At 38.1% G+C, this 27476-nt stretch overlaps 2 protein-coding genes across 8 annotated transcripts in view; one reads left to right on the forward strand and one right to left on the reverse strand.

Annotated features, from left to right (window-relative positions):
- The window catches only part of HECTD1 (HECT domain E3 ubiquitin protein ligase 1), a 95133-nt gene that overhangs the window by 66859 nt on the left and 798 nt on the right, over positions 1 to 27476 (reverse strand). For 6 of the 7 annotated variants that reach the window (XM_047737922.1, XM_047737920.1, XM_047737919.1 and 3 more), the window contains exons 2-3: positions 26537 to 26697; positions 1872 to 2106 (exon numbers count right to left, since the gene is read on the reverse strand). In XM_047737922.1, coding sequence (XP_047593878.1) covers positions 1872 to 2106; positions 26537 to 26676 — 375 coding nt within the window. In that variant the 5' untranslated portion in view covers positions 26677 to 26697. Of the gene's footprint in view, positions 1 to 1871; positions 2107 to 26536; positions 26716 to 27476 lie in introns of those variants that run through there. The other variant, XM_047737917.1, reaches the window with a different exon arrangement.
- LOC125104497 (translation initiation factor IF-2-like) overlaps positions 27294 to 27476 on the forward strand; it is an 88787-nt gene continuing 88604 nt past the window's right edge. The window contains exon 1 of the mRNA XM_047737081.1: positions 27294 to 27329. Coding sequence (XP_047593037.1) covers positions 27294 to 27329 — 36 coding nt within the window. The remainder of the gene's footprint in view (positions 27330 to 27476) is intronic.

The following is a 27476-nucleotide window of genomic DNA, read 5'->3' on the forward strand; positions in this document are numbered from 1 at the left end:
GATGTAAAAGACAAGACAGAGTTTGAAATAATATGAGTCGATGAATAAATAATAGAGTAAAATCGTAGTCCTGTAAGAAACATGAAGTAATATGATCAAGAGAATAAGACAGGGGCGCCTGGGTGGCTCAGTGGGTTAAGCCGCTGCCTTCGGCTCAGGTCATGATCTCAGGGTCCTGGGATCGAGCCCCGTATCGGGCTCTCTGCTCAGCGGGGAGCCTGCTTCCTCCTCTCTCTCTGCCTGCCTCTCTGCCTGCTTGTGATCTCTGTCTGTCAAATAAATAAATAAATAAAATCTTTAAAAAAAGAGAGAGAGAATAAGACAGAGGGGAGCTTGGGTGGCTCAGTCGCTGGATGTTCAATTCTTGATTTCAGCTCAAATCATGAGCTCAGGGTTATGAGATCAAGCCCTGAGTCAGGCTCTACACTCAGTGTGGAGTCTGCTTGAGATTCTCTCTCCTTCTTCCCCTGCCCCTGCTCACACACTCATGTTCTCTAAAATTAATTAGTTAAATTTTAAAAAGACAGAGAGAATAAGGGGGAAAAGCTCTAAACAGGAAAATAGATACCACTTCATCTGAGTCTAGAGACAAAAATAAATCTACAGACACAGAGGCAGAAAATCAAGACATTAACACCTATAACAGCAATTCTCGAAATGTCGAGAAGACATCTTCAAAGATCCATGAGGTTAAAACTTTTTTCATAATACCAATACCATGACAGTAATTACCTTTTTCATTCTCATTCTCTCAGGAGTGTAAGGTGGGATTTTTTAAAAGCTATATGTGATATAGCAATAGATTGAAAGCACAAGTAGACATGGATAGACCTGACTTCTTTTATTAAGTCAGACATTATTAAAGAGACATACAAAAATGCTTAATAATGCTACTGTTCTCATTAATTTTCTATTTGTTCAGGAAGTAATTTTTCATTAAAAATGTATGTTAACACATAATGAGTCTCTTAATTTCAGATAAACATATGTTCTAAATTTCTCAGTTTTAATATCTAATATGGTAAAGATAAATAAATATAACCTACATAAGGCTCTTTGAGGGCCCCTCAATAAGACTTGTAAAGGGATCCTGAGACAGAAAGTTTGAAAACTGCAGGAAGACTCTTAACAAGAATGAAACTGGAATCATATAACAAAAAAATATGTAAAGTCTAAATGTGCTCATCAAGTAGTTCTATTAAACTACTGACCCAGCATTGGTGCTTTCAAAGTCACATAAAGTTCATAAATTAGTCCCACCAGGAATAACACAAAATAGCTACTCTAAAGGAAGTACAAAAAAATAGTTAAATCCATGGGCCGTCAAACCAGACTTCCTAATTTCAAACTCCTCAACTTCGAATTCTGGCTCTGTCATAAACTACTTCTATCACCACCAACCAAGTTACTTAACCTCAATATGCTTGAATTTTTTTCAAATAAAAAATAGAAATGCTGATATTAGCAGCATCTACTTCATATAAAGTTGTCATGAAGACTAAGTGAGTTAAGACATGTAAAGTGTTTAGTATAATACCTGACTGTAATAATCAGCATTAGATGTCATGGCTGTTGTCATACAGAATCATTTTGGCTAAGAACAGGGATAGCCGATCTCAAAAGCTACTGGAAACCCAGGAGCCAGCACAGGAGAGCATTACCAGTGACCTACAATTTTCCTTTGAAGATAAGATTTCTTTTCCCAAGCTGTACGGGATCCTCTTGGATGCAACAAGGACTACAACATCCATTGCTGTCAACCACTCTCAATAAAGTAAGAATAATGAAAGAATTTTCTTTTTTTAGCAAATCCTATTTTTTATTTTCCAGTCATCTTCAAATGGACCAGTAAATACATAATTAAGACTTACCTTTACACACTGTTCAGCTAAGTCTCTGCTAGTCCTGTTATTAAGCTCAACCACAACTAAACGATTACAAAGTGCTTTTATAGCTCCATCAACCCCAACAATCCTTCGGGTGCATTCTGCAGATACATCCAGATAGTATGTGATGGCACGGGCTGTCACCTCTAACACATTGTCTGGAGCGCTTTCATCAAGAAAAATTTTGCAGAGGGCTGGTAAGAAAGTGCGAGGAGGACATCTGTAGTGAAAGAAATCAAATTACACCTAGGATTACTAAATTCTTCACTTCAAAATAATAACAAAATCATAAATAAAAACTGTAACATAATACAGCACATTCAACACTGTGTCCTCATGCGTATTAGGTAGTATTTCTCACATTGCTTTTGTTTCCAGGAAAATACTCACACGCTAATCTCATCACTGCATCAAGTTAGCAACAGTTTTAAGGTAGTAGCATTAACTTGAAACCATGTTTTAAAAAAAAATGCCTATTTTTTGATGCTCAAACATCAACTGCTCTGTAAAACCTTTCCTAACCTCACCAAATCACTAAGTGGTACTTTCATGTTCCTAAAAACTTCATACAAACAGTGCCCACACTATTTAATCTATCACTTTATTTCCTTATTTATCCTAAAAGGTCCTGTAGGCCAGGGATATTATTCAATTAATGTTTTATTAGAACAAGTGCTGATCTGGGGTTTAATAGATAAGGATAACACATACAACAACTTTTTAAGCTTTGTGATCCTGTTTCCTCATTGGTAAACCAAAGATAACATCTAAAAAATACCAACTTTATATGGATGATATGAAAATTAAGTAAAATTATATATATTGAACACTTAGGTCTGTATGCTGGCACCACACTGAACTAATTAACTTTAGCTCTCCTTCCCTACTATGAATAGTCTAATGCCTGCTATATAATCAAAAGCAGAATTTGTGACATACCAATAATACCCTCTATATTTTATCAACACTTAAAATATGAAAGATTATGATCTACATTTAGAAGAAATGTCAGTAATATGACATTAAATACATTATTGTAACTTCTCTGCACAAACTAAGCTTTAAATGAGCTACAAATAGCACAAAAGGTAGTACTCTAAATGTACTAGTGGAATTATTTTTCCTTCAAATTTTAGTGTGTATCTTTAGTAGCTTTTTAAAAATATCTGTGTTGGGCATCTGTGTGGCTCAGTCGGTTAAGTGTCTGCCTTCTCTCTCTCCTTCTAACCCTCCCCCAACACTTAAACAAACTCTCCCATATAAATAAATATATCTTTAAAAAAAAAAGCCACTATTATAATATAAACAGGTAATACCTTAAAACTGTCTCTTCAATTTTTTTCCCCTTATCTTTTAAGATTTTATTTATTTATTTGTTTATTTGAGAGAAAGAGTGAGAGCACACAAGCAGGGGAAGTGGCAGGGAGAGGGAGAACAAGCAGAGAGAGAGGAAGCAAGCTCTCTGTGAGCTTGGAGCCTGACCCAGTGCTCAAGCCCAGGACATGAGCCAAAGACAAACACTTAACTAACTGAGCCACCCGGTGCTCTCAGAGAATTTCCTTCTTCCTTTCCTTTTTTTTCCCTCTTCTTTTCTTTTCTTTTTTTTCTTTTTTAAGATTTTACTTATTTATTTGACAGAGAGAGAGAGAGAGCGAGTGAGCGCACAAGCAGGGGGAGCAGCAGGAAGAGTGAGAGAGAGAAGCAGACTCCTCACTGAGTAGGGAGCCTGATACAGGACGCTGGATCCTGGGATTATGACCTGAGCTGAAAACAGATGCTTAACTGACTAAGGCACCCAGGCATCCCGACAGAGAATTTCCTAGTATCATTTTCAAAGAAACCCTATGTTGACAGATAATCAAATCAGTCTTTGAATTCAAACCAGAGTTTTATGGTTATTCAACAGCACTTGCTTACCTTCTTTGAGCAAGGCCCTCAAAAGTCCCTTGCTTCCCCCCGCCCCCCAGGCTACCACTACAACCATAACTTTCCTAAGGTCTGAATCCATCTAAGAAATAAGATTTACACAATCAAGAAAAATAATGTCATTATAAATTTGTAATCACCAACCTTAAATGAACACAATGTCCAATAATTCTGCTACATTTCTTCCACAATCTACAATGAGTATTTCACCATTCCTTTAATTTTTTCTAGGCTTTGTGACTCCCTTGGTTTTCCATCCAGTCTTGGTCCTAAACTCCCTGGCTTTTCTCTCTCTAGTTGGTCTCTTCTATTCTCTTTGTTAATACCTCATGGATGTAAATCTCATCCATATATCAATGAAAACTCCCAAATGTTACTGCCAACCCAGACCAACTCACTCACAATCACTATCTCCACTTAGAATTATCACAAGCAACTTAGAAAGAGCATATTAAGGACCTCCTTTTTTTTTTTTTTAAGATTTTATTTATTTGACAGACAGAGATCACAAGTAGGCAGAGAAGCAGGCAGAGCAAGAAAGGAGGAAACAGGCTCCCTGCTGAGCAGAGAGCCCAATGTGGGGCTCAATTCCAGGACCCTGGGATCATGACCTGAGCTAAAGGCAGAGGCTTTAACCCACTGAGCCACCCAGGCGCCCTATTAAGGACCTCCTTAAGAGACCTGCACATAAACCAACTCATTACCCATTCCCAGTTATGCTCCCCTTGGGTGGTTTTAGAGCACTCAGTAAAAACCATCTATCAAAAGCATCCATCAAGCTAAATTATATTTTCCCATTTACCTGTCTCATCCATGAAAATATGAGCTACTAGAGAGCAGGGTCTGTGCCTTATCTGTTTTCCTACAACAGATCCAGACTTGTTATCTAGTGGATATTCAAATATTTGATGAATACATGAAATACATATGAATGTATATATACATACAGGAATATAGTGAAAATAATTCCTGTCTCAAGAAATTTAGTTTAACAGGGAAAATGATAATATAATCAAACAAAATATAAATGAGTATAATAAAAACCTAAAAGAAGTAGGTCCAGGAGCGCCTGGGTGATTCTGTGGGTTAAAGCCTTTGCCTTCAGCTCAGGTCGTGGTCTGAGGGTCCTAGAACTGAGCCCCGCATCGGGCTCTCTGCTCAGCGGGGAGCCTACTTCCCTCTCTATCTGCCTGCCTCTCTGCCTACTTGTGATCTCTATCAAATAAATAAATAAAATCTTTTAAAAAAAGAGTAGGTCCATAAAAAGTTCTAAGGGGGAAATTCAATTTAGGGGATTTGGGGAAAGGAAGTCCTCATAAAAAAGGAAGACATCTGAGTAAAGTCAAGGTATTCTTTGCATTGGAGAATTATTGTAAAGGTCTGAGATAATGAATCTAAAATGTGTAGTACAGGGCTCAGGACATAAAAAAAAATGCTTGATAAACTACATGACAGAAGTTGGCTGAGAAGATAAGCCCTTATATTCCAAGTAAGGAGAAAAGCATGTACAAAGGACAGAGAATTGCAGAATTACGTGATGTTGCAGATTTTATTTTCCAACAATATCCACATCATCTCCCATTCCACATATATACTTTTTAAGATTACTTATTTATTTTAGGTGGGAGGGACAGATAGAGAGGGAGAGAAAGAATCCTCAAATAGACTCCCCACTGAGCATAATACCCAACTTGGGGCTTGATCCAGGACCCTGAGGTCATAACCTGCACTAAATTCAAGAGTCATATACTCAACGAACTCAGCCACCCTGGCACTCCCCCCAGTACTCTTTTTATGTGACTCTGATACTCATTCCCATTGAGAGGGCCTATGTTCCCACTACTTGAATCTGAACAGCTTTATGAGTAAAGTAAAAGTGACAGCTGGGTGACTTCTAAAGCTCAGCCAACAAAAGCTACTGGACTCTCTTCAGACTCTGCTTTTTGCAACACAACCACTACACTGTGAAGAAGCCCAAGCCATATCACAAGGCTAGGTGTTCCAATTAACAAACTGAGAAGTCCTAACTAAAAGCCAGTATCATGGGCATGTGAAAGACCAAGTCATCAGATGATTTTAGTGCAACATCATCAAGCTTTTGTTATAGATAAGTAGGATCATACTACAAATAATATCCTATAATTTGCTTATTTCTTTAATTGATAATGCTATGACCACTTTCTGACATTAAAATAAACAGGCCTAGCTCAATCTTTCTAATGTCAACATAACATCCAGTATAATGAAGAGCCATACATTATTCACCACTAGGGTAGTTTCCAGTTTTTTACTATTTGAAATAGTGCTGTAGTGAATACTCCTGGAGGTTTATCTTCACACGCCTGTACCAGTACAGCTGACCACAGGGTCTAAACTGTGCAGACCCACTTATACATGGGTTGTTGAGGTTTTTTGTTTTTGTTTTTTCATAAATACCGTACAGTAACTGTTATTTCTATCAGTAAGGCTTCTGGTCAACAGGAAGATAGAAGTAGTTAAGTTTCTGGGGGTCAAAGGTTATACACAGATTTCTGATTGCAAATTTAAATAAAAACTTGAGGGGCATCTAGGTAACTCAGTTGGTTAAGCATCCGACTCTTGATTTCAGCTCAGGAAATGATCTCAAGGCCATGAGATCAAGCCTCTTATCAGGTGACGCTGGGTGTAGATCCTGCTTATGATTCTCTCTCTCCCTCTCCTCTGCCTCCCCAGCACACTCTATCTAAAAAAAAAATTAAAGGGGCGCCTGGGTGGCTCAATTATTAAGCATCTGCCTACGGCTCAGGTCATTATCTCAGGGTCCTGGGATCGAGCCCCATATCGGGCTCCCTGCTCAGTGGGAAGCTTGCTTCTCCCTCTCCAACTCCCCCTACTTGTGTTCCCTCTCTCACTGTGTCTCCCTCTGTCAAATAAATAAATAAAATCTTTAAAAAATAACAAAAATAACATAAATGAATAAATAAAATTAAATAAGTAAATAAATAAAAAATAAGTCAAAAAAACAAAAGTATAATTCCACCACAAGCATTTTAGAGTACTTATTTCCCCACTGCTAAGCCATACAAAATGCTACTACCTTTAAATTTTTGCTAACCTGGAGGCACCTGGGTGGCTCAGTGGGTTAAGCCTCTGCTTTCAGCTCAGGTCATAATCCCAGGGTCCTGGGATCGAGCCCCAAATCGGGCTTCCCGCCCCGCAGGAAACCTGCTTCTGTTTCTCTCCCACTCTCCCTCCTTGTGTTCCCTCTCTCGCTGTGTCTCTCTCTGTCAAATACATAAATAAAATCTTAAAAAAAATAAAAATAAATTTTTGCTAAACTGATAAACACTTAAATTTAAACTGATAAACACTTAAATTTAAACTGATAAAACACTTAAAATTTGGCTGGCCATGATAGAATTAATACACTTTTTTTTTTTAAAGATTTTATTTATTTGAAGGGAGAGAATGAGTACATGAGAGAGCATGAGATGGGGGAGAGTCAGAGGGCGAAGCAGCCTCCCTGCTGAGCAGGAAGCCTGATGTGGGACTTGATAGTGGGATTCCAGGATCATGACCTAAGCCAAAGGTAGTCACTTAAGCAACTGAGCCACCCAGGTGCCATAAACTTTAATTAAAAAAAGATAGATTTTATTTATTTATTTGAGAGAGTGAGTGAGCATGAGCAGGGGGTTTGGAGTGGGTGGCACAGAAGGTAAGAAAGAAGCAGGCTCCCAACTGAGCAGGGAGCCTGACTGGAGGCTAGATCCTAGGACCCTGAGCCAAAGGCAGACACAACTGACTGAACCACCCAGGTGCCCCAAGAATTAGTAAACTTTTAAAATTAAACACAGAATTATTCAAACCCCCACCAAGAAAATACAAAAGAACTTAAAGCTGCATGCATATACCCACAGACAAACACTTTAGGCTATAGAGAGTCTCTAATTAGAATCACAAAAAATTTACTACAAAATAAATTTAATCATTCATATCTCATTGCTGTATTTCTAATGCAGACCATATTTCTATATGAATACATACTAGAGGCAAATATGAAACCATGCTGGGCATATATTAACATCATTTAAAATCTCCATTCCGTTTTCCCTTAAAAAAATAAAAATCACAATTTACTAACCTATTAATTCATACCTCCAAGGACTGAAAGCTTATAACATCATCTTCAATTACATTTTCCTACAATGAACTCTAAAGTTCAAAACAATCAAAAACTACAAGATCCTCTATCAAAAGTAATACCATTTTGAAAATGTTTATAAGAAGATAATTATATGCAAACACACTGGGTTAGACTTCAGAAAATAATTAAATATTATTTAAAACAGATTAAGGAAAGTTTGATTTCCTCATATACGAATTGTGAAGTCAAGCGTTCCAAAAAAAGTTATGAGGCAAAAATGTATTTGGGGGAGGGCAGGGAGGGATTAGGGTGGCTGGGTTATGGATATTGGGGAGGGTATGTGCTATGGTGAGTGCTGTAAATTGTGTAAGACTGATGATTCACAGACCTGTACCCCTAAAGCAAATAATGCATTATATGTTAATTTAAAAAAAGGTATATACAAAGATGGTCACAGTGACATAAACCATGTACCTAATAACAAGGGCATGATTAAATATATGACACATCCATATGACAGATTATGCTAGTTTTACTGAGGTACTTACTAAAAACATATTATGATACAAATATTGTTTAATAAAAATATTAGGTAAAAGAAGAAAAATCATATCCATTATGGTGTTCATCATGTTAAAATACTCAGAGAAAAAAACTAAAGAAAAAAGTTAAAATAGCTTAGTACTAGATAGTGCAATTATAGATAATTTCTCTAAAAACTTCTCTAAACTTTTCTGATTTGCCCAAATTTCTCATTCTCTACACTTCTCATTTTTAAGCTTTTCTGATTTTTCTAAATCTCTGAAACAAGTGTATTTTACAATTCCCAGAAAATAAATTTAAAATTTGGGGCAAGTCAACTACAGTAAGTTTATTATAGCCTATTTCTCCCAATTATAACCAAAAACCTTGGGGAAAAAAAAACAAAAAACAAAAAGCAACCATCTGAAGACTCTGAAAAGTAAAGAGCAGATGGACTAAGGAAGGAAGTCAAAACTTAAATAAGGACCCATGATAGAAGTAAGTTTCAGAGGCATTTTTCCTTTCCTCTTTTGTTTTCTGGTTTGACGCCTTGATGGGTCAGGTCTCAAACTATATAGCAGGAACACAGAACATAAACTCAGAGAGGACCAACAAAGAGGGTCTCTGTGAGCCAGAGAGTGTGGGGAGAAATTCCCAGGGCTTCTTACTCCCTACCTGGCCCCAAAGCTAACCTCAGAGTTAAGCTTCACACTAAATCCTGAGTGACACATGCACAGTGCAGTAGAGATGGCATGAGCATCTAAGGTGCTGGAGAGAACTGGGCACTAAGAAAAGGAGCCCCTATGGATAAAAGAGCATGAGAAGAATCCTGTTATCTTCCCTTTTTCTCTCACTACTTTCACCTTGGGAGAAGCCTAGTCTTGTCTAGTTTAGTGCCAGCATAAGGGGTAAGAGTGGAGGGGGAGGTGATGGGAAGAAGTGTAGCTATAACATCAAGAAAGTCCCAGTTTTCTAGCTAGAACACAAGTAAAAAGGGCTCCAGGTAGCCAAAAAATACAGGGGAAATTTCAGAAAAGAAAGAGCAGATAAAGGATCCCCAACACAAGTCCTAATAAGCTCACCTCCAAACTACACTATGAAGGAAAGAGCTGAAAAACACCAGCAAAGACTCTGACAACTGAACTATGATATAATCCACCACCACTCAAGCCCCAGATTATACTCTGAATGACAAATGCACATACAGAATAGACCCAAACACCATAACAAAAGCTATGAAATCACTAACATTGGAACCACCACCCACAGAGGGCAAGACAGAACTTGCAATCTAAATCTAATAAGAATGACTGCATGCCAACAAAAAATAAAATCAACATTATCTCCAGACGACTGTTATAAAACCCAGAGTCTAATAATATCCCAAATAGCTAAGATAAAATCCAAAATAACTTGAAACAGGGGTGCCTGGCTGACTCAGTCAGTAGAGCATGTGACTCTTCAGTCTCAGGGTCATGAGTTCAATGCCCACGTTGGGGCATGGAGACATAAAAAAACTTGAAACACAAAGAATCAGTACAATCTGACTTATCCAACTCAAGAAAAAGACAGCTGGGTGCCTGGGTGGCTCAGTCAGTTGAGCATCTACCTGACTCTTGATCTCAGCTCAGGTCCTGATCTCAGGGTCATAAGTTCAAGACTCATGTCAGGCTTCACACTACACATGGAGCCTACTTGTCAATGCGGGGGGGGGGGGGGGGGGGGGAGACCACTGTCAACAGATACAAGCCTGAGACAACCTAGATATTAAAATTATCAGGGGTAGGGGCGCCTGAGTGGCTCAGTGGGTTAAGCCTCTGCCTTCGGCTCAGGTCATGATTTCAGGGTCCTGGGATCGAGCCCTGCATCAGGCTCTCTGCTCAGCAGGGAGCCTGGTTCCTCCTCTCTCTCTGCCTGCATCTCTGCCTACTTGTGATCTCTGTCTGTCAAATAAATAAATAAAATCTTTTAAAAATAAATAAATAAATAAATAGTTATCAGGGGTTTAAAAAAAAAAAAAGAAACGAAAATTATCAAGGAGGATTATCAACTAGGTATTGTAACTATACCCCAAGAGGTAAATGTGAACATTCTTGAAATGACTGGAAACAGAAAACATAAAAAAGAATCAAATGGAAGTTTCAGAAATAAAAAGTACAGGGGGGCCTGGGTGGCTCAGGTTAAGTATCTGCCTACAGCTCAGGTCATGATCCTAGGATCCTGAGATCAAGCCCCACGTCAGGCTCCCAGATCAGCATGGAATCTACTTCTCCCTCTTCCTCTATCTCCCCCCTGCTTGTGCTCTCTATCTCAAATGAATAAATAAAATCTTAAAAAAAAAAGGAGGGGGCAGCTGGGTGACTCAGTGGGTTAAGCCTCTGCCTTCAGCTCAGGTCATGATCCCAGGGTCCTAGGATCAAGCCCCATGTCGGGCTCTCCGCTCAGCACGGAGCCTGCTTCCCCTTCTCTCTCTCTCTGACTGACTCTGCCTGCTTGTGATCTCTCTCTGTCAAATAAATAAATAAAATCTTTAATTTTTTAATTTTAAAGATTTTAAAAATTTTAAAAATTTAAAATCTTTAATTTTTTAATTATTAAATAAATCTTTAATAAATTGTAAACAGGTAATAAAAATTATCCAATCTGAAGAACAGAGTGAAAAGACTGGGAGTGACAGGCAGCCAAGGGAACACATTAAAAAGTGTAACGGTTGTGCCACTGGAGCCCCAGAAGGAAAGGAGAAAACAAAATGTCTGTAGAAAATAGATTTGACAAAGAAATGCTCCAAATGTGGTGAAAGGCATACGATTCATGAAGCTCAGCAAACTGCAATTAAGACAACCATGCAGGGGGGCGCCTGGGTGGCTCAATGGGGAGCCTGCTTCCCTCTCTCTCTCTGCCTGCTTCTCTGCCTACTTGTGATCTCTCTCTGTCAAATAAATAAAATCTAAAAAAAAAAAAAAAAAAAAAGACAACCATGCACAGGCAAATCATAATCAAAGAGCAAAATCCTGCAAAGGTAAATTTTTAAAAAAATCTTAAAAGCAGCAAAAGGAAAAGCAACGCAAAGAAACAAAGATCAGAATAAATGCAGATTTCTCATCAGAAACCATAAAGGCTGGAAAACGATGGAATAATATCTTTAAAATGCTGAAAAGAACTGTCATCCCAGAATTTTATATCCAGCAAAAATATCTTCACAGCATAAATATAAAATAAAGACATTCTCAGATTAAAGAAAACTAAGAGAATTAATCACCAGCAGACTTCCCTAAAAGAAATGTTAAAGAGGGGCGCCTGGGTGGCTCAGTTGGTTAAATGTCTAATTCAACAAGATTTCTGCTCAGGTCTGATCTCAGGGTCCTGAGTTCAAGCCCCATGTTGAGCTCAACACAGGGTGTGGCTCCTTACTTTAAAAAAACAAAAGGGGGGGGCGCCTGAGTGGCTCAGTGGGTTAAAGCCTCTGCCTTTGGTTCAGGTCATGATCCCAGGGTCCTGGGATCGAGCCCCGCATTGGGCTCTCTGCTAAGCGGGGAGCCTGCTTCCTCCTCTCTCTCTGCCTGCCTCTTTGCCTACTTGTGCTCTTTCTCTGTCAAATAAATAAACAAAAATCTTAAAAAAAAAAAAAAAAAAGGGCGCCTGGGTGGCTCGGTAGGTTAAAGCCTCTGCCTTTGGCTCAGGTCATGGTCCCAGGGTCCTGGGATCGAGCCCCACATTGGGCTCTCTGCTAAGCGGGGAGCCTGCTTCCTCCTCTCTCTCTGACTGCCTCTCTGCCTACTTGTGATCTATCTCTCTGTCAAATAAATAAATAAAATCTTTTAAAAAAAAAAGAAAGAAAGAAAAGAAAAAGAAAAAAAAAAGGGCACCTGGGCCACTGGGTGGCTTAGTTGGTTAAGTGTCTTCCTTTGGCTCAGGTCATGATCCCAGAATCCTGGGATCCAGCACCATATCAGGCTTCTACTCAGAGGGGAGACTGCTTCTCCCTCTGCTCCCCTACCCCAAGATCTCTTTCTCTCTCTGCTCTCTTTCAAATAAATAAATAAAATCTTAAAAAAAAAGAAAAGAAAAAGATATGCTAGGGTAAGTTCTTCGAAGTTAAAGAAAATGATACCAGAGACATACATGGAACTTCAGGAATGAAGGAAGAACAGAAATAACAAATAGGAAGATAAATATAACAGATTATTTTTCTCCTCTTAAACTGACTTTTGAAAGTGAACATTTTAAAACTGCATCTTGAGATTTTCAATGTATATAGACTTAAAACATACAAAAATTATAATATGAAGGATAAAGGGAAGGCTTCTTCATATTAAATGGTAAAACACTAACTCTTAGTTAATTGCAATTCTCATAGCAACCATTAAAAAAATATAAAGTGAGCCAAAAACTAACAGGCAAGTTAAATTAAAATGTTACAAAATATTCAAGTAAGGAAAGGCAGGAAAGAAGAAACAGAAGAAGAGAGAGAGTATGAACACAGGTGAGAGACAGAACAAAAAACAAGAAGTAAAATGTTAGACATATTTCCAAACACATCAAAAATTACATTAAATATAAATGGTCTAAACTCACCAATTAAAAGAAGACTGGTTGGATTAAAGGAAGACAACCAGGTTGGATTAAAAAAAAAAACACAAGCTAACCATGTACTGTCTACGAGAAACCCACATTACATATAATAACATAGATTGGTTAAAACTTAAAGGATGGAAAAGACCAAATAAACTATCAAAACTATCAAAAGAAAGCTAGAAGGACACTAGCCTGGCTCATTTAGTGGAACATGGGACTCATGATCTCAGGGTTGTAAATTCGAGCCCCGTGTCGGGTACAGAGATTACTTAAAAATAAAATCTTGGGGCACCTCGGTGGCTTTGTCATTAAGTGTATGACTTTGGCTCAGGTCACGATCCCAGGGTCCTAGGATCGAGCTCCATATCAGGCTCCCTGCTCAGTGTGGAGTCTGCTTCTCCCTCTCCCACTCCCCCTACTTGTGCTCCCTCTCTCATTGTGTCTCTCTCTCTCAAATAAATAAATAAAATCTTGGGAGGAAAAAAAAGAAAGAAAAGAGAAAAAACAAGAAAGCAAGCAAGCAAGTGAGCTTAAGCAGCTATACTTATGTAAAAAAAAATAAACTTCAGAATGTGGAAAATTGCCAGAGATAAAAATAGAGTTTTCATAACGATAAAATAAAATTTCCTAACAATCATTTTAAAGGCACCTAACAAGGCTTCAAAATACATGAAAAACTGAGATAACTGAAAAGAAATAGATAAATCTACAGTTACACTTGGAGACTTCAACACCTCTCATTCAATAACCTATAAAACAAATAGACAGAAAATCAACAAGGATATAGACTGAACACCACTATCAACCAACCTGACCTAATTTCACACTTACAGACATTCCTCCCAATAAGAGCAAAACATACATTCTTCTGACATGCATGTGGATGTGTCACCAAAAATAGACCATATCAAGGGTGGTAAAACAAACCTTAATAGATTTAAAATAATTAAAATAATATAAAGTATATTCTCTAACCACAATAGTGCCACAAAAATACCTGGAAAATCCCTAAATATCTGTAAATTAAGCAACACACTTCTAAATAACACAAGGGTCAAAAAGAAACTGCCAAACAAAATTTTTAAGTATTCTGAACCAAATTAAAATAAATATATAACATCAACTAAAGCAGAAAAGAGATATTTATAGTATTAAATGCTTATATTAGACAAGGTCTCAAATCAGTAACCTGAGCTTCCATCTAAGAACTAGAAAAAAAAGAGCAAGTTAAATCTCAAACCAATGCAGAAGGAATTAAGAGCAGAAATCAATGAAACATAAAGCAGAAAAATAAAAAATGAATTAAACCAAAAGCCATTTCTTTATAAAGATTAATAAAACTGATAAATATTTAGCCAGATTGATCAAAACATAAAAACTGCCAGTATGAAGATGAAAAATAAGATTATCCCAACACACTGTACAAACACCTAAGGATAAAAAGGAATACTGCAAACAACTCTATGCCCACAAATTCTAATTCACATTAGTTAGCCCAATTCTACTAAAATTCACTCAAGAATTAAGTAACTTAGGGCCACCTGGGTGGCTCAGTCAGTTAAGCATCTGCCTTTTGCTCAGGTCATGATTCTAGGGTCCTGGGATCAAGCCCCACATCATGCTCCCTGCTCAGGGGGGAGCCTGCTTCTCCCTCTCCTCCCCACTTATGCCTTCTCTCACTATCTCTGTTACAATCCCTGCCTCTCTCTCTCAAATAAATGAATAAAGTCTTAAAAAAAAAAACAAACACAAAGAATTAAGTAACTTAAACAGTCCTCTATTACACAAACAATTAGTTATAAAAACCTTCAAACATACCAATTTATTCTCTATGGGTTGTGCTTTTGGTATTTACTTAAGAAATATTTGACTAACCTAGGGTCACAAAGGTTATCTCCTATGTTTTCTTCTAGAGGTCTTATAGTTTTAGGTTCTTCATTAAGGTCTATGATTCATTTTATTTCTATATATGGGGTGGTACATTAGTCACAGTTAATTTTTTCTTTTTTCCACATGGACACCAATTGTTCCAGCACCATAAAATAATACTATTCTTTTCCACTGAACTGCCTTTGAACCTTTGTTGAAATAAAGTATCCTGGTATGTCAATCTATTTCTGACTCTCTGCTCCATTTCATCAATCCATTTTGCTTTACATCAATACCACACTGTTTTGATTACTGCACCAATATAACAGGAATTTAAGTATGATATTATTAGTCCTCTAATTAAAGTTGTTTTGTAGGTCCTTTGCATTTCCATATAAATTTTGAGGTCAGTCTGCCAAATTCTCCATCTTGTCAGATTTTCCTTTCTTTTTTTTTTTAAATTTTGCAGTGATTTTTTTTTTTTTAAGATTTTATTTATTTGACAGAGAGAAACATAGCAAGAGAGAGAACAGAAACAGGGGGAGTGGGAGAAGCAGGCTTCCCACCCAGCAGGGAGCCCCATGCGAGGCTCAATCCCAGGACTCTGGGATTATGACCTGAGCCGAAGGCAGATGCTTAAAGACTGAGCCACCGAGGTGCCCCGTCAGACTTTTCTCTAACAACTGCAGAAGAAATGAAAATACATATTTACACAGAAATCTATATACTAATGTTTATAGCAACTCTGGTCATAATCACCAAAACCGCAAAGCCAAATGTCTTTCAAGAGGTAAATGGAGGGGCGCCTGGGTGGCTCAGTGGGGTAAGCCGCTGCCTTCGGCTCAGGTCATGATCTCAGGGTCCTGGGATCGAGCCCCGCATCGGGCTCTCTGCTCAGCAGGGAGCCTGCTTCCTCCTCTCTCTCTGCCTGCCTCTCTGCCTGCTTGTGATCTCTCTGTCAAATAAATAAATAAAATCTTTAAAAAAAAAAAAAAAAGAGGTAAATGGATAAACCATCTGTGGGGTACACCCATAAAATGGTACTACACAGATATTAAAGGGAAGGACCTACTTATTATACACACAGCAACATAGATGACTCTCAAATGCAATATACTACACTTATGAAGCCGGACTCAAAACACTACACAATGTATATGAGATTCTACTTATACAACATTCTGGTAAAGTCAAAACTATAGCATCAAAGAACAGACCACTAACTGGTTGTCAAGCACTGGAGTTGGGAAGGATTTAACTTCAAAAGGACAGCTCTAGGGAATGTTTTGGGATGTTGGGACTGTGATGAATTTCAATTGTGGTGGTGGTTACGTGACTTTGCATTTGTCAAAACTCCGAACTTTACTGTGTGTAATTTAAATAAATTTAAGAAAAAAAATGAGTATCATGCATATCATAATCACAGCACTCCCTGAATAGTGCTAAAAGTATACATCCATGGCACAAACTTTTATTTATAATTAAAGAGCTTTTCAAACTTTTAAATTTGTTGAAGATTTATCTCTCACATTATGGGTAGAAATTATTTTTATATAATTAAACCTAGTACTACACCAGTTTATAGACCTAATACCAGTTTATAGACCTAATACCAGTTTACAGACCTAAAAATAGCCTAATTAGGAAATGGTACCTGCAATGACAACAGAATCTTTCTCTGATGAAAGCAGAGTAAGTAACTTAAAGCAAGAATAGGGGCATCTGAGGGGCGCCTGGGTGGCTCAGTGGGTTAAGCCTCTGCCTTCAGCTCAGGTCATGATCTCAGGGTCCTGGGATCGAGTTCCACATCCAGCTCTCTGCTCAGCAGAGAGCCTGCTTCCCCCTCTCTCTCTGCCTGCCTCTCTGCCTACTTATGATTTCTCTCTCTGTGTTAAATAAATAGATAAAATCTTAAAAAAAAAAAAAAAAGAATAGGGGCATCTGAGTGGCTTAGTTGGTTAAGCATCTGCCTTTGGCTCACGTCATGATCCCTGAGTCCTCAGATCAAGCCCTGCGTCAGGCTCCCTGCTAAGCAGGGAACCTGCTTCTCCCTCTCCCTCTCCTTCTGCCCCTGCTCTCTATCGCTCACTCTCTCTTTCTCTCTCAAATAAATAAATAAAATCTTAAAACAAACAAACAAAAAAATGAGAACAAAAGGCTTCATGAGGTTCCAAAGATAAATAATTTCCTTGGGAACTGTAATAGTTTTTATATGGTAACTATCCTATCCTTTTTCTAGACTGTATTGCTTGGACTTGGGCCAAGATTTTTGAAGATTTATAATATAAAATTTAACCTTTTTTAAAAAAAAGCTTTTATTTATTTATTTTTAAAAGATTTTTATTTATTTGACAGAGATCACAAGCAGGCAAAGAGGCAGGCAGGAAGAGAGGAGGGGAGCAGGCTCCCTGCTGAGCAGAGAGCCCGATGCGGGGCTCGATCCCAGGACCCCGAGATCATGACCTGGGACGAAGGCAGAGGCTTAACACACTGAGCCACCCAGGTGCCCCGATTTTATTTATTTGTTTAACAGAGAGAGAGAGAGAGAGAGAGAGATCACAAGTTGGAAGAGAGGCAGGCAGAGAGAGAGTAGGAAGCAGGCTCTCTGCTGAACCCAGAGAGTCCAATGTGGGGCTCTATTCCAGGGCCCTGAGATCATGACCTGGGCCAAAGGCAGAGGCTTAACCCACTGAGCCACCCAGGTGCTCCTCATCTTTTATTTTTGTCCCTGCTCCCAGCCTTGACTCTCCCTGTATTGCTTAACTAAAAATAACTCCTGGCAAAGCAGTTGAAAATTATGGCCTTCATTCTCAAAGGAAAAGGAGTAAAATTCTAATACGTAGACTTGCTTTTCTCCAATTAAAACACACACACACATCCGACTACAATTCATTAAGTAAGTATCTACTGAACAGATAGTACTTTTTTATGCCAAGTACTGTGCTAGGTATTGGAAGGTAGGATACAAAGATGAATAAGACAGTGCTGGGCTCTAAGGAACTAAAAGGTCTCATGGCACAGTCAACAAGTATGCAAAACATACATTGTTTACAGCTACAAAGAAGAAGAATATGTGTTTTGTTTTTTTTTAATATTTTAAGGTGAGGGGCACCTGGGTGGCTCAGTCGTTAAGCATCTGCCTTCAGTTCAGGTCATGATTCCAGGGTCCTGGGATTAAGCCCTGCATCGGGCTCCCTGCTCAGCAGGAAGCCTGCTTCTCCCTCTCCCACTCCCCCTGCTTATGTTCCCACTCTCACTGTGTCTCTCTCTGTCAAATTAATAAATAAAATCTATTAAAAAAAAGTATTTTAAGGTGAAAGACACTTTGGTAAACTTAACAAAAGCTCACTGAGGATCATTATCTATGAGCTCCCTTACAGAGAATGGTTCTCATCTTCTAACACTTCTTTCTGCTGTTAATTGAAAAGAAGCACATAGACAATAGTTGATTTGTGTAAACAGAAATTACTTACTTAACTTTTTAGTATTATATGTATTTGAAATAATGAACATTCCCTATCCAAGGAAGGATCAGCTGTAGGGCTTATAAAAAAAAAAGTAATTTCACTTCCCTATTACTCTGCCAGGGGGTAGAAGAAAACAGAAGTTAATATGGAAAAAGCGGGTACATAAATGCAGGGGGATAGGGAAAATATATATATATATTGATTCTGTCACTGTACTACAGAGAATACAATGCTCCTCTTTTTATATGCTCCCCAACCAATTTCATGATCCCAAAAATACTTTCTTTAGGCATAAATGAAAAGCAAGCACAATATAAATAACTTCATTTTGTTTACTATGTGGTTATTAGCTATTATATGCCAAACTCTATGCTTAGCAATAGGAAGAAAAAAAGTAAGGGCGCCTGGGTGGCTCCGTCAGTTCAGTGGCTACCCTCAGCTCAGTTCATGATCCAAGGGTCCTAGGATGGAACCCTAAACACACCAACTCCCTGCTCAGTGGGGAGTCTGCTTCTCCCTCTGCCCCTCCCCTCTGTTCATGCTTGCTCATGCTCGCTCTAGCTCATGAGCTCTCTCTCAAATAAATACTTTTTAAAATGACAAAAGAAAAAGAAAAAGTACTAGTGGTATGTATCTAGTAGTACTTTGAGAACACAGAAGTCTTTGAGGGCATCTCAATCTTAGATTTTATTTATTTTTATTTATTTATTTGACAGATAGAGATCACAAGTAGGCAGAGAGGCAGGCAGAGAGAGAGGAGGAAGCAGGCTCCCTGCTGAGCAGAGAGCCCGATGCGGGGCTTGATCCCAGAATCCTGAGAACAGGACCCGAGCCGAAGGCAGAGGCTTAACCCACTGAGCCACTCAGGTGCCCCGAGGGCATCTCAATCTTATCCATTAGGTAAAGATCCAAAGATTTTATAAAATAGAGTGGTACAGTCAAATATTTTTTTTTTTAAATTTAACCTCAATAAAGCTGGGGGGAAAAGACCATGAAAAATATTTTAAGATATGACTCTGGTTATTGTTAGCTTGGAGACAGGGATATCTATTATGAAGCTACTAGCAAATTATAATTATTTCCCCATACCAATCCAAGATACTATCATCCTTTTCAATCTCCTACTTCAGGGAAACAAAAGGTCATCCGACAGAAATCCCTCAAACTTTTAACCACAAAACCTAAAACATCTGTATCTAATCTTCCCATCTGCCCTGTGTTACAAGGAACACACTACCTAAAATAAAACCCATCTCTCCACCAGCGGATCAGAGCTTTACTCCTAAACATAAGATTTTTCTGACCACAGCTTCAGCATTATCTGGTAGCATACTAGGAATGCAGACTATCGGGTAGCACACCAAACCAAATGAATCATAATTTGCAGCTTAACAAGATCCCCAGGTATTTCACATCATGCACACTAAAGTTTAAAAAGTACTGGTCTTAACAGAAGCCAATCTTCTCCCAGTTTCTCAGAATCCTAAACACTATGAATATTCTCTCTCCTATCTCTTTGACCTTTAAAAGACAAAATCCCATACCCCCATTCCAATCTAACTTCTTGAAAAAGTTTTCCACACTCCCTGGCTCTATTTCTTCATATCCTACTTATTCCTGGACCCATTCAAATCTCTCCCTCACCACCACTCCACTCAGCTCTCATTAAGATCAATGTCCTTGAGAATGTAGCTAAATCCAAAGGACGCTTTCAGTCTTCACCCTACTTGACCTCTCACCACAATTCAACACAATTGTCCTTTCTCTTTTTGAATCACTTTCTTCCTCTGTTGACATGTACACTAATGATGCAAAAGCAATGGTGGATGAAACTGCTGGCATTTCAGCATGAATCAAGGCAAGGGTACTAAACTGTACTACTATTAGCTGTAGTCTTCATTGCCGAGCTTTGGCATGGGAGGCTGGAGGGGAAGCAGAATAACTTTGATGAAGGAAAAAAAATTATTAATTTTACTACATCACAACCCTTGAATACCTGTCTTTTTAATAACCTACTACAGGTAATGGGAAGTAAGTATAAAGCACTTCTGCCTCCTAAAGAATGATGGCTGTGTCAAGGGAAAGCACTTGTGTGACTGTTGGAGAGCTCAACCAGACACTTTTTTTCATGCAACACCATTTTTAGTTTTTTTGTTTTTTTTTTTTTTTTTTTTTGACAGAGAGAGACCACAAGTAGACAGAGGCAGTCAGAGAGAGAGAGGGAAGCAGGCTCCCTGCCGAGCAGAGAGCCCGATGCGGGACTCGATCCCAGGACCCTGGGATCATGACCTGAGCCGAAGGCAGCGGCTTAACCCACTGAGCCACCCAGGCGCCCCCATTTTTACTTTAAAGAACTTCAGACAAACTGTGATTATTCAGACTTGGAAACCTGGCAAACATTTCTCAAAATTTAACAAAGTAAGCCTTCCACTACAAGGAAAACAACTGACAGTACTTATTGCCAATGATAACATTAAAGCTTTCAAGCAAAAATGACAATTTTGGAAAACTTGTATCTGCTACCATGAGCTAGACAGCTTCCCAATACTGAAACTTTTCTGATGAGATCAGTATTCATATTAAACAAATATGAGTTTGTGATACTGTAGAATGACATATGTCAATATTTGGATTATCGTATAGCTCAGTAAATCCATAACCAGGGCACAATTTTACAAGCTTAAACACAGACTAAAAAAAAATCCACTCAAAGTACAAGAGAGACCAATAAATTTTATGTAACAGAGTACAAGAAGCTCACTGATATGATTCACAATCCACATTATAACTAACCCTTAAGAAACTATCACTTGTCCAGTTTTGGTAATGTATCAAAGAATATCCATAATTATGTATAAAAAATCACTACAACATTCCTCCCTTTTCCAACCACATTTGTGGAGGATGATTTTTTTCATATATTTCTGTCAAAACAGAATCCAGCAGGCTGAATGCAGAGGCAGATGAGAATCCAGCCAAATTCCAAACTCATGATCTCAGCCCCTCAAAACTCGTCCAGTGTTCTTTCTCACTGAATAGCATCACCATCCACTGTAACCTGAGTAATGCATGATACTTCCTTTCTCACTCTCTCATATCCAATCATTCAAAAGTTCTATTTTTCTTCCTAAATCTCTCTCTACTTCTTCATACTTCTATTACTACAAACCTCTCGCTCAACCATAATCCGCAAAGCCTAGAAGAAATTGTTCTTTCTGTCCTCTCCACTCATCTATTCTATTCTCAAAAGAGCAGGTAATGTTTCTTTTTTTTTAAAGATTTTATTTATTTATTTGACAGACAGAGATCACAAGTAGGCAGAGAGGCAGGCAGAGAAGAGAGGAGGAAGCAGGCTCCCCGCTGAGCAGAGAGCCAGATGTAGGGCTCGATCCCAGGAGTCTGGGATCATGACCTGAGCCAAAAGCAGAGGCTTTAACCCACTGAGCCACCCAGGCGCCCCTAGGTAATGTTTCTGAAAAACAAATGTAATCCTATCAATCACTCTTTTGCACTATTTCACTGCCTTTGCACTGCTCTTAAGATAAAACCAAAAGCTTTACTTCTCATATACAAAAGACTCCATCCCATCTAGCCCCTACCTCCTGCACAGCACTTCGGCACACTCCTTGTCCCAGTCACACTAGTTTTCTTCAAGTTCTTCAATCATGCCCTACTTATTCCACTTCAAATTCTTTGCACATTGCCTCCTCTTCGAACACCCCTCTACCTCCTCTTCATACTTCAGCCCATAAACTTACTCATCCTTTATAACTCTAGGAAAAACCACCTCTTCAAAGGCCAGGGGCAACTGGGTGGCTCAGTGGGTTAAAGCCTCTGCCTTCGGCCCAGGTCATGAACTCAGGATCCTGGGATTGAGCCCCGCATCCGGCTCCCTGTTCAGCAGGGAGCCTGCTTCCCCCCGCCCCCACCGTCTGCCTCTCTGCCTACTTGTGATCTCTCTATGTCAAATAAATGAATAAAATCTTAAAAAAAAAAAAAAAAAGAAGAAGAAGAAGAAAAAGAAAAAAAAAAAAAGCCTTCTAGTACCTAAAAAGTACTATCACTAGGGTGTCTGGGTGGCTCAGTCAGTTAAGCATCTGCCTTTGGCTCAGGTCATGATCCCAGGATCCTAGGATCGAGCCCGGAGTCAGGCTCCCTACTCCTTTGGGAGCCTGCTTCTCCCTCTGCCTCTATTTCTGTCTCTCATTAATGAATAAATAAAATCTTAAAAATAAAATAAAATAAAAGTACTATCCCTAATATCCCATTTTCTAGATCTTAGATTCTACCCAGAAAATAGAACTTTTTAATTATACTATCTGAAGAGATAGAAGGCAGGATCTACAAGTGCCCAGGATTTACCTATTTATAATAACATGTACAATAATCATCCATTTTAATGTGAATGCAAACTCATTTGTAACTCATTAAATTTAACTCTTATTAAATTTATAACACATTAAATTTAACTCACTAACATATCACAGATGAAAGCAAAAACTCACCTTGAACTTGAATTTTATTTTTTAGAGCATTACCCTGTAAGTTCAGGCATTAATAGGAAATATCACAGCTTCACAGAAAATATACATTCCTTAACTTTAAAAAGACTGTCAAGACTCTTCAAAAAATGGAGAGCCACATATAATACTATACTAAAGGAAAGACAACCATTAAGTGAAAAGCACTATGCTAGGGATTTCACATCTATCATCCCTTTTAATCTTCACAAAAACTGAACCCAAATCTATCCCATCCCAAAGGCCATTATTCTACCACACCATCTGCCTTTCCTAACTAAAGAGACATGTAACTATTAATACAGGCTAATAAGGGAAATACATATCTAAACATATAGACATCATCTACTTTATTCAATATAAATAAGGACTGTTTGCTAGTATCTTAGGAAATCAAGTTGGTACGGGAAATTTTCAAAAATTCAAATTTCAATATTCAAAATATGCACATCATCTTGCTTTTCCCCTACCCTGTTTCTTGACTCTTGCCAAGAATTTTAAAAGACTCACGAAAATCAATCAGCTTCACAAAATAAAGTCCCAAAATAAAATTCAAAATTAGAAATGTAGTATTGGTAGGTAGCCCACTTTAACCAAATCACTTTTCATACACATTCTTTCCTTTAATCCTCACAAGGAACCTACTACTACTCTACACAGAAAGAAACTAAACTAAGGCTCTCAAAGGCTAAATTAAGACGTAGTAGACCAAGAATCCAAGAACATGAACCCAGGTCTCTGATGCCACCGCCCATTCTTTCCACCTCACCAAGCTGCCTCTGGTTTAAGGGACGCAAAACAAGTTCCCTTGTGACAAGAAAATCTTGGACTATAGAACAGAGAGAGCAAACTAAGCGTTTTTTAAAAAACTTACAAATTTAATCAAAGATCTGTTTTTGATAGACAAATTACTGGTATGAAATAGGGGTATGAAATAGGGGTAACCTGAAATGAATAGGTTACCTGAAATAGGGGTATGAAATGAAATAGGGGTAACCATTCCAATTTGAAAATAAGTCTTGTTATCTTAGTAAATAAAAAATATAAATCCTATCTGACTTTAATTTCATCTTTTATAACACTGTATTGTATCAAATATAAATAAGCCTAGAAGAGAAAATGGAAAGAACAAGTTATGTTAGGATGGTAGGATTTTATATATGGATGTTTTTTATTTTAAAAATTTCCTTTAAGGGCACCTGGGGGTTCAGTTCATGATCCTGGAGTCCTGGGATGGAGTCTCACATCTGGCTCCCTACTCAGCAGGGAGTCTGCTTCTCCCTGTGACCCTCCCCCCTCATGCTCTCTCTCTCTTTCTCTCTCTAATAAATAAATAAAATCAGTAAAAATAAATATTTCCTTTGTTTTAATCGGTAACACCTTTTTTAAATGCCACTACAAATAACTACTATATATTAGTACTTAGTAAAGATACAAAACAATCATTACTTTGATTGGCAAGTGTAATTTCGTATTTTTTAAAGATTTTATTTATTTATTCAACAGAAAGAGACACAGTGAGAGAGGGAACACAAGCAAGGGGAGAGGTAGAGGGAGAGCAAGGAGCCTGATGTGAGACTAGGACGCTAGGATCCCAGGACACTAGGATCATGACCTGAGCCTGAGGCAGATGCTTAACGACTGAGCCACTGAGGTGGCCCTATTTATCTGAGAGAGAGAGAGAGAGACAAAGATAGCCACAGGGAGCACAAGTGAGCACAAAGTGAGCACAAGCAAGTGCAAGCTGGGAAAGAGAAGAAGGTTCCCCACCCAGCAAGGAGTCTGATGGCAGATTCCATCCCAGGACCCTGGAATCATGACCTGAGCCAAAGACAGACACTTAACAGACTAAGCCATCCAGGCGCCCAGCAAGTATAACTTTTAAAAAACCAAAGTAGGGGCGCCTGGGTGGCTCAGTGGGTTAAAGCATCTGCCTTCAGCTCAGGTCGTGATCCCAGGGTCCTGGGATCGAGCCCTGCACTGGGCTCTCTGCTCAGCGGGGAGACTGCTTCCTCCTCTCTTTCCCTGCCTCTCTGCCTACTTGGGATCTCTGTCAAATAAATAAAAAACTAATCTTTTTTTTTTTTTATAGTAATTCTCAGGTAATGAAGACCCTCCAATGAAATCTGAGAATACTCAAAAATCTATTTCACCTTTCTATGAATCCTGCTAAAATAAGTATCAACAGGGGGGCTATTATTATGCATTCAAAGTTTTGTTAATAACAAAAACTAGTTGACATGAATGGGCCACTAATAAATTGTGACTTGGGGTAGGATGGGGTAACTGGGTGATGAATCACTAAATTGTACCCTTGAAACCAGTAGTATACTACAAGTTGACTAATCTGAATTCAAATAACCCCTGAAAGAAAACAAAAATAAAAAACAGTGAATTTGAAACTTTGTTTATAAGAATTTTTATCCTAAGATTTTTACTGTCTTAATGGGATTTACAACTAAGAATTATTAACTCTATTAATTCATCTTCATTAATTATTCATTCAAAAATGAAGACAATTAAAAAATGCTTTGTCAATTTAGAGGCGCCTGCGTGGCTCAGTCCATTAAGCGGCTGCCTTTGGCTCAGGTCACCATCCCCAGGTCCTGGGCTTGGATCAAGCCCCAAGATGGGTTTCCCTGCTCAGCTTCTCCCTCTGCTTCTCCCCGACCACCACCCACTCATACACAAGCACACACACTCTCTCTCTCTAATAAATAATCTTAAAGAAAAAAAAATACTTTGTCAATTTTATAACAGCCTTTATTGCCACCTCAAAGAAATTGATAATTATACAAAGTTTTAAGTCAACATCTCAAACATTTTCTAATTATCTCAAAATGGCATTAAAACAAATACAGAAATCTGAGTTTTCATTAACTATTAGAATTCAAAACTGTAAATAAGTAATATAAAATAAAGAGTAAAAGTATTCAGAAGAATGGTTAATCTAACCAGGCAAGTAATCATATAAGAGGAAAAACAGCATTAATAGCCAATCTAGTAATGAATTCTTTTACATTTTCACACAAATTCTACATTAAAACCTCTGAATAAAATTGTTTAAACTCCAAATTTCAAAATCTGTTTCTCCTATTTCAAAAATATGCTATTATGAGTAACATCCGATTTATACTCTCCAAACTTAAATTTACAAAGCAATCATTTGCTTTAAGGAAAGTACAATGTCATATGAGTTAATACTAATGAAGAAAGGGGTACCTGGAAACTGTTATCATCTTCTGTACTTTAATGTTTATTTCAAGTTAATTTCTTGGTACAGAAACAGGTACCTTTAAAGAAGTATTTGTATTTTCCCAGTTCATAATGTATTTTGAAAATGAATCAAGCAAGCTTATGGGTTAAATTTAGTATTCCCTAATTCCTATTCATTCAACAAACATATATTTGTGTCATCACTATTATCATTACAGGAATTACTTCACCTACCAATGTCGATTTCTCAGAAAAGTGTAAATGCAAACAAAACTGCAGACACTTCTAAAAAGATAAAACTCATTAGAGAAAAGTCTATACAAACTGAAGTCAGCAAATGGCTGAAAACAGATGTCACCACAGCAACCCCAAAAGAAGACTGAAGGGATGTACTTACGTTTCAAAAAGGTAAAAAGTAAGGGATGTACTTACGTTTCAAAACAACGATCCACGTTGTCAGACATCAAAAGCAGCATGCATAGCTGTTCCAGGGCTATTAGTTGCATGTCCCTTTCATCTCCCTGTCCCATCTGCAGCCACTCCAGCAATGTATCAGGATCCACATCTGCCATGGTTTTTTAAAAGCCTCTTTGCTTAAATTAAAAAAGGAAAAGGAAAAAGTCCTTTAAATACCCAGGACTGATCAGTTGGGGTTTAAAAATTTTTCTTTTACATCGGTTAGAACCAAATGTTCCTGGTGTTCTCCTAGGAATTAGAAAAGACTTGTAAGTATGTTTGAGAGAGTACTTTAATGCAGTTTTTCAACTTTATTTCTCTGGTTTAATGTTCATGTATCATACTAAATAAAAACCAGTTTTGCATTAGAGTATAAGCTAATTAGGTTGCTACTTAACTGGAAAGCAGAGCTGTCTCTGTCAAACACAGTCAAACTTTAGATCCCACTACTGCTGTCACCAATGTCTGTGCCAAAAGGCAAAGAACACCTTACTAAAGGTTCTTTTTTTTTTCCCCAACAAAGTTCTTCCCCCCTCCTTCACCCAAAACTGATCTTCAGGTAAGTGTTACATTCAGTATTTTGAGATTCTAAGCACTGTGTCCACTCCCCCTCCAAATTAAGTTTCTGCTTTAAAATGATCTCCCAATTCCACAAATTCTATTGAATTCCCAATTTACCTACTGCTTCTTAAGACGTCCACATACAAACAATAATTAGATACAAGTCGTATCTATGAATAAAGGCGTGGTTAAGAATTCTGCAGTCTTGGCAACTCTTAAAAGTTTAAAAAAGAAATGCTAAAAGTAAATGCAATGGACTAACACCTTACGGATCCGAATACAGGCCACTCTATGGCCCTCTTTCCCCATTCTCACAAAATGGGGCAGTTGGTTAAAAAATTATAATACAAAATAG

This window comes from Lutra lutra, chromosome 7 (genome assembly GCF_902655055.1).
Source record: "Lutra lutra chromosome 7, mLutLut1.2, whole genome shotgun sequence".
NCBI classification, from domain to species: Eukaryota; Metazoa; Chordata; class Mammalia; order Carnivora; family Mustelidae; genus Lutra; species Lutra lutra.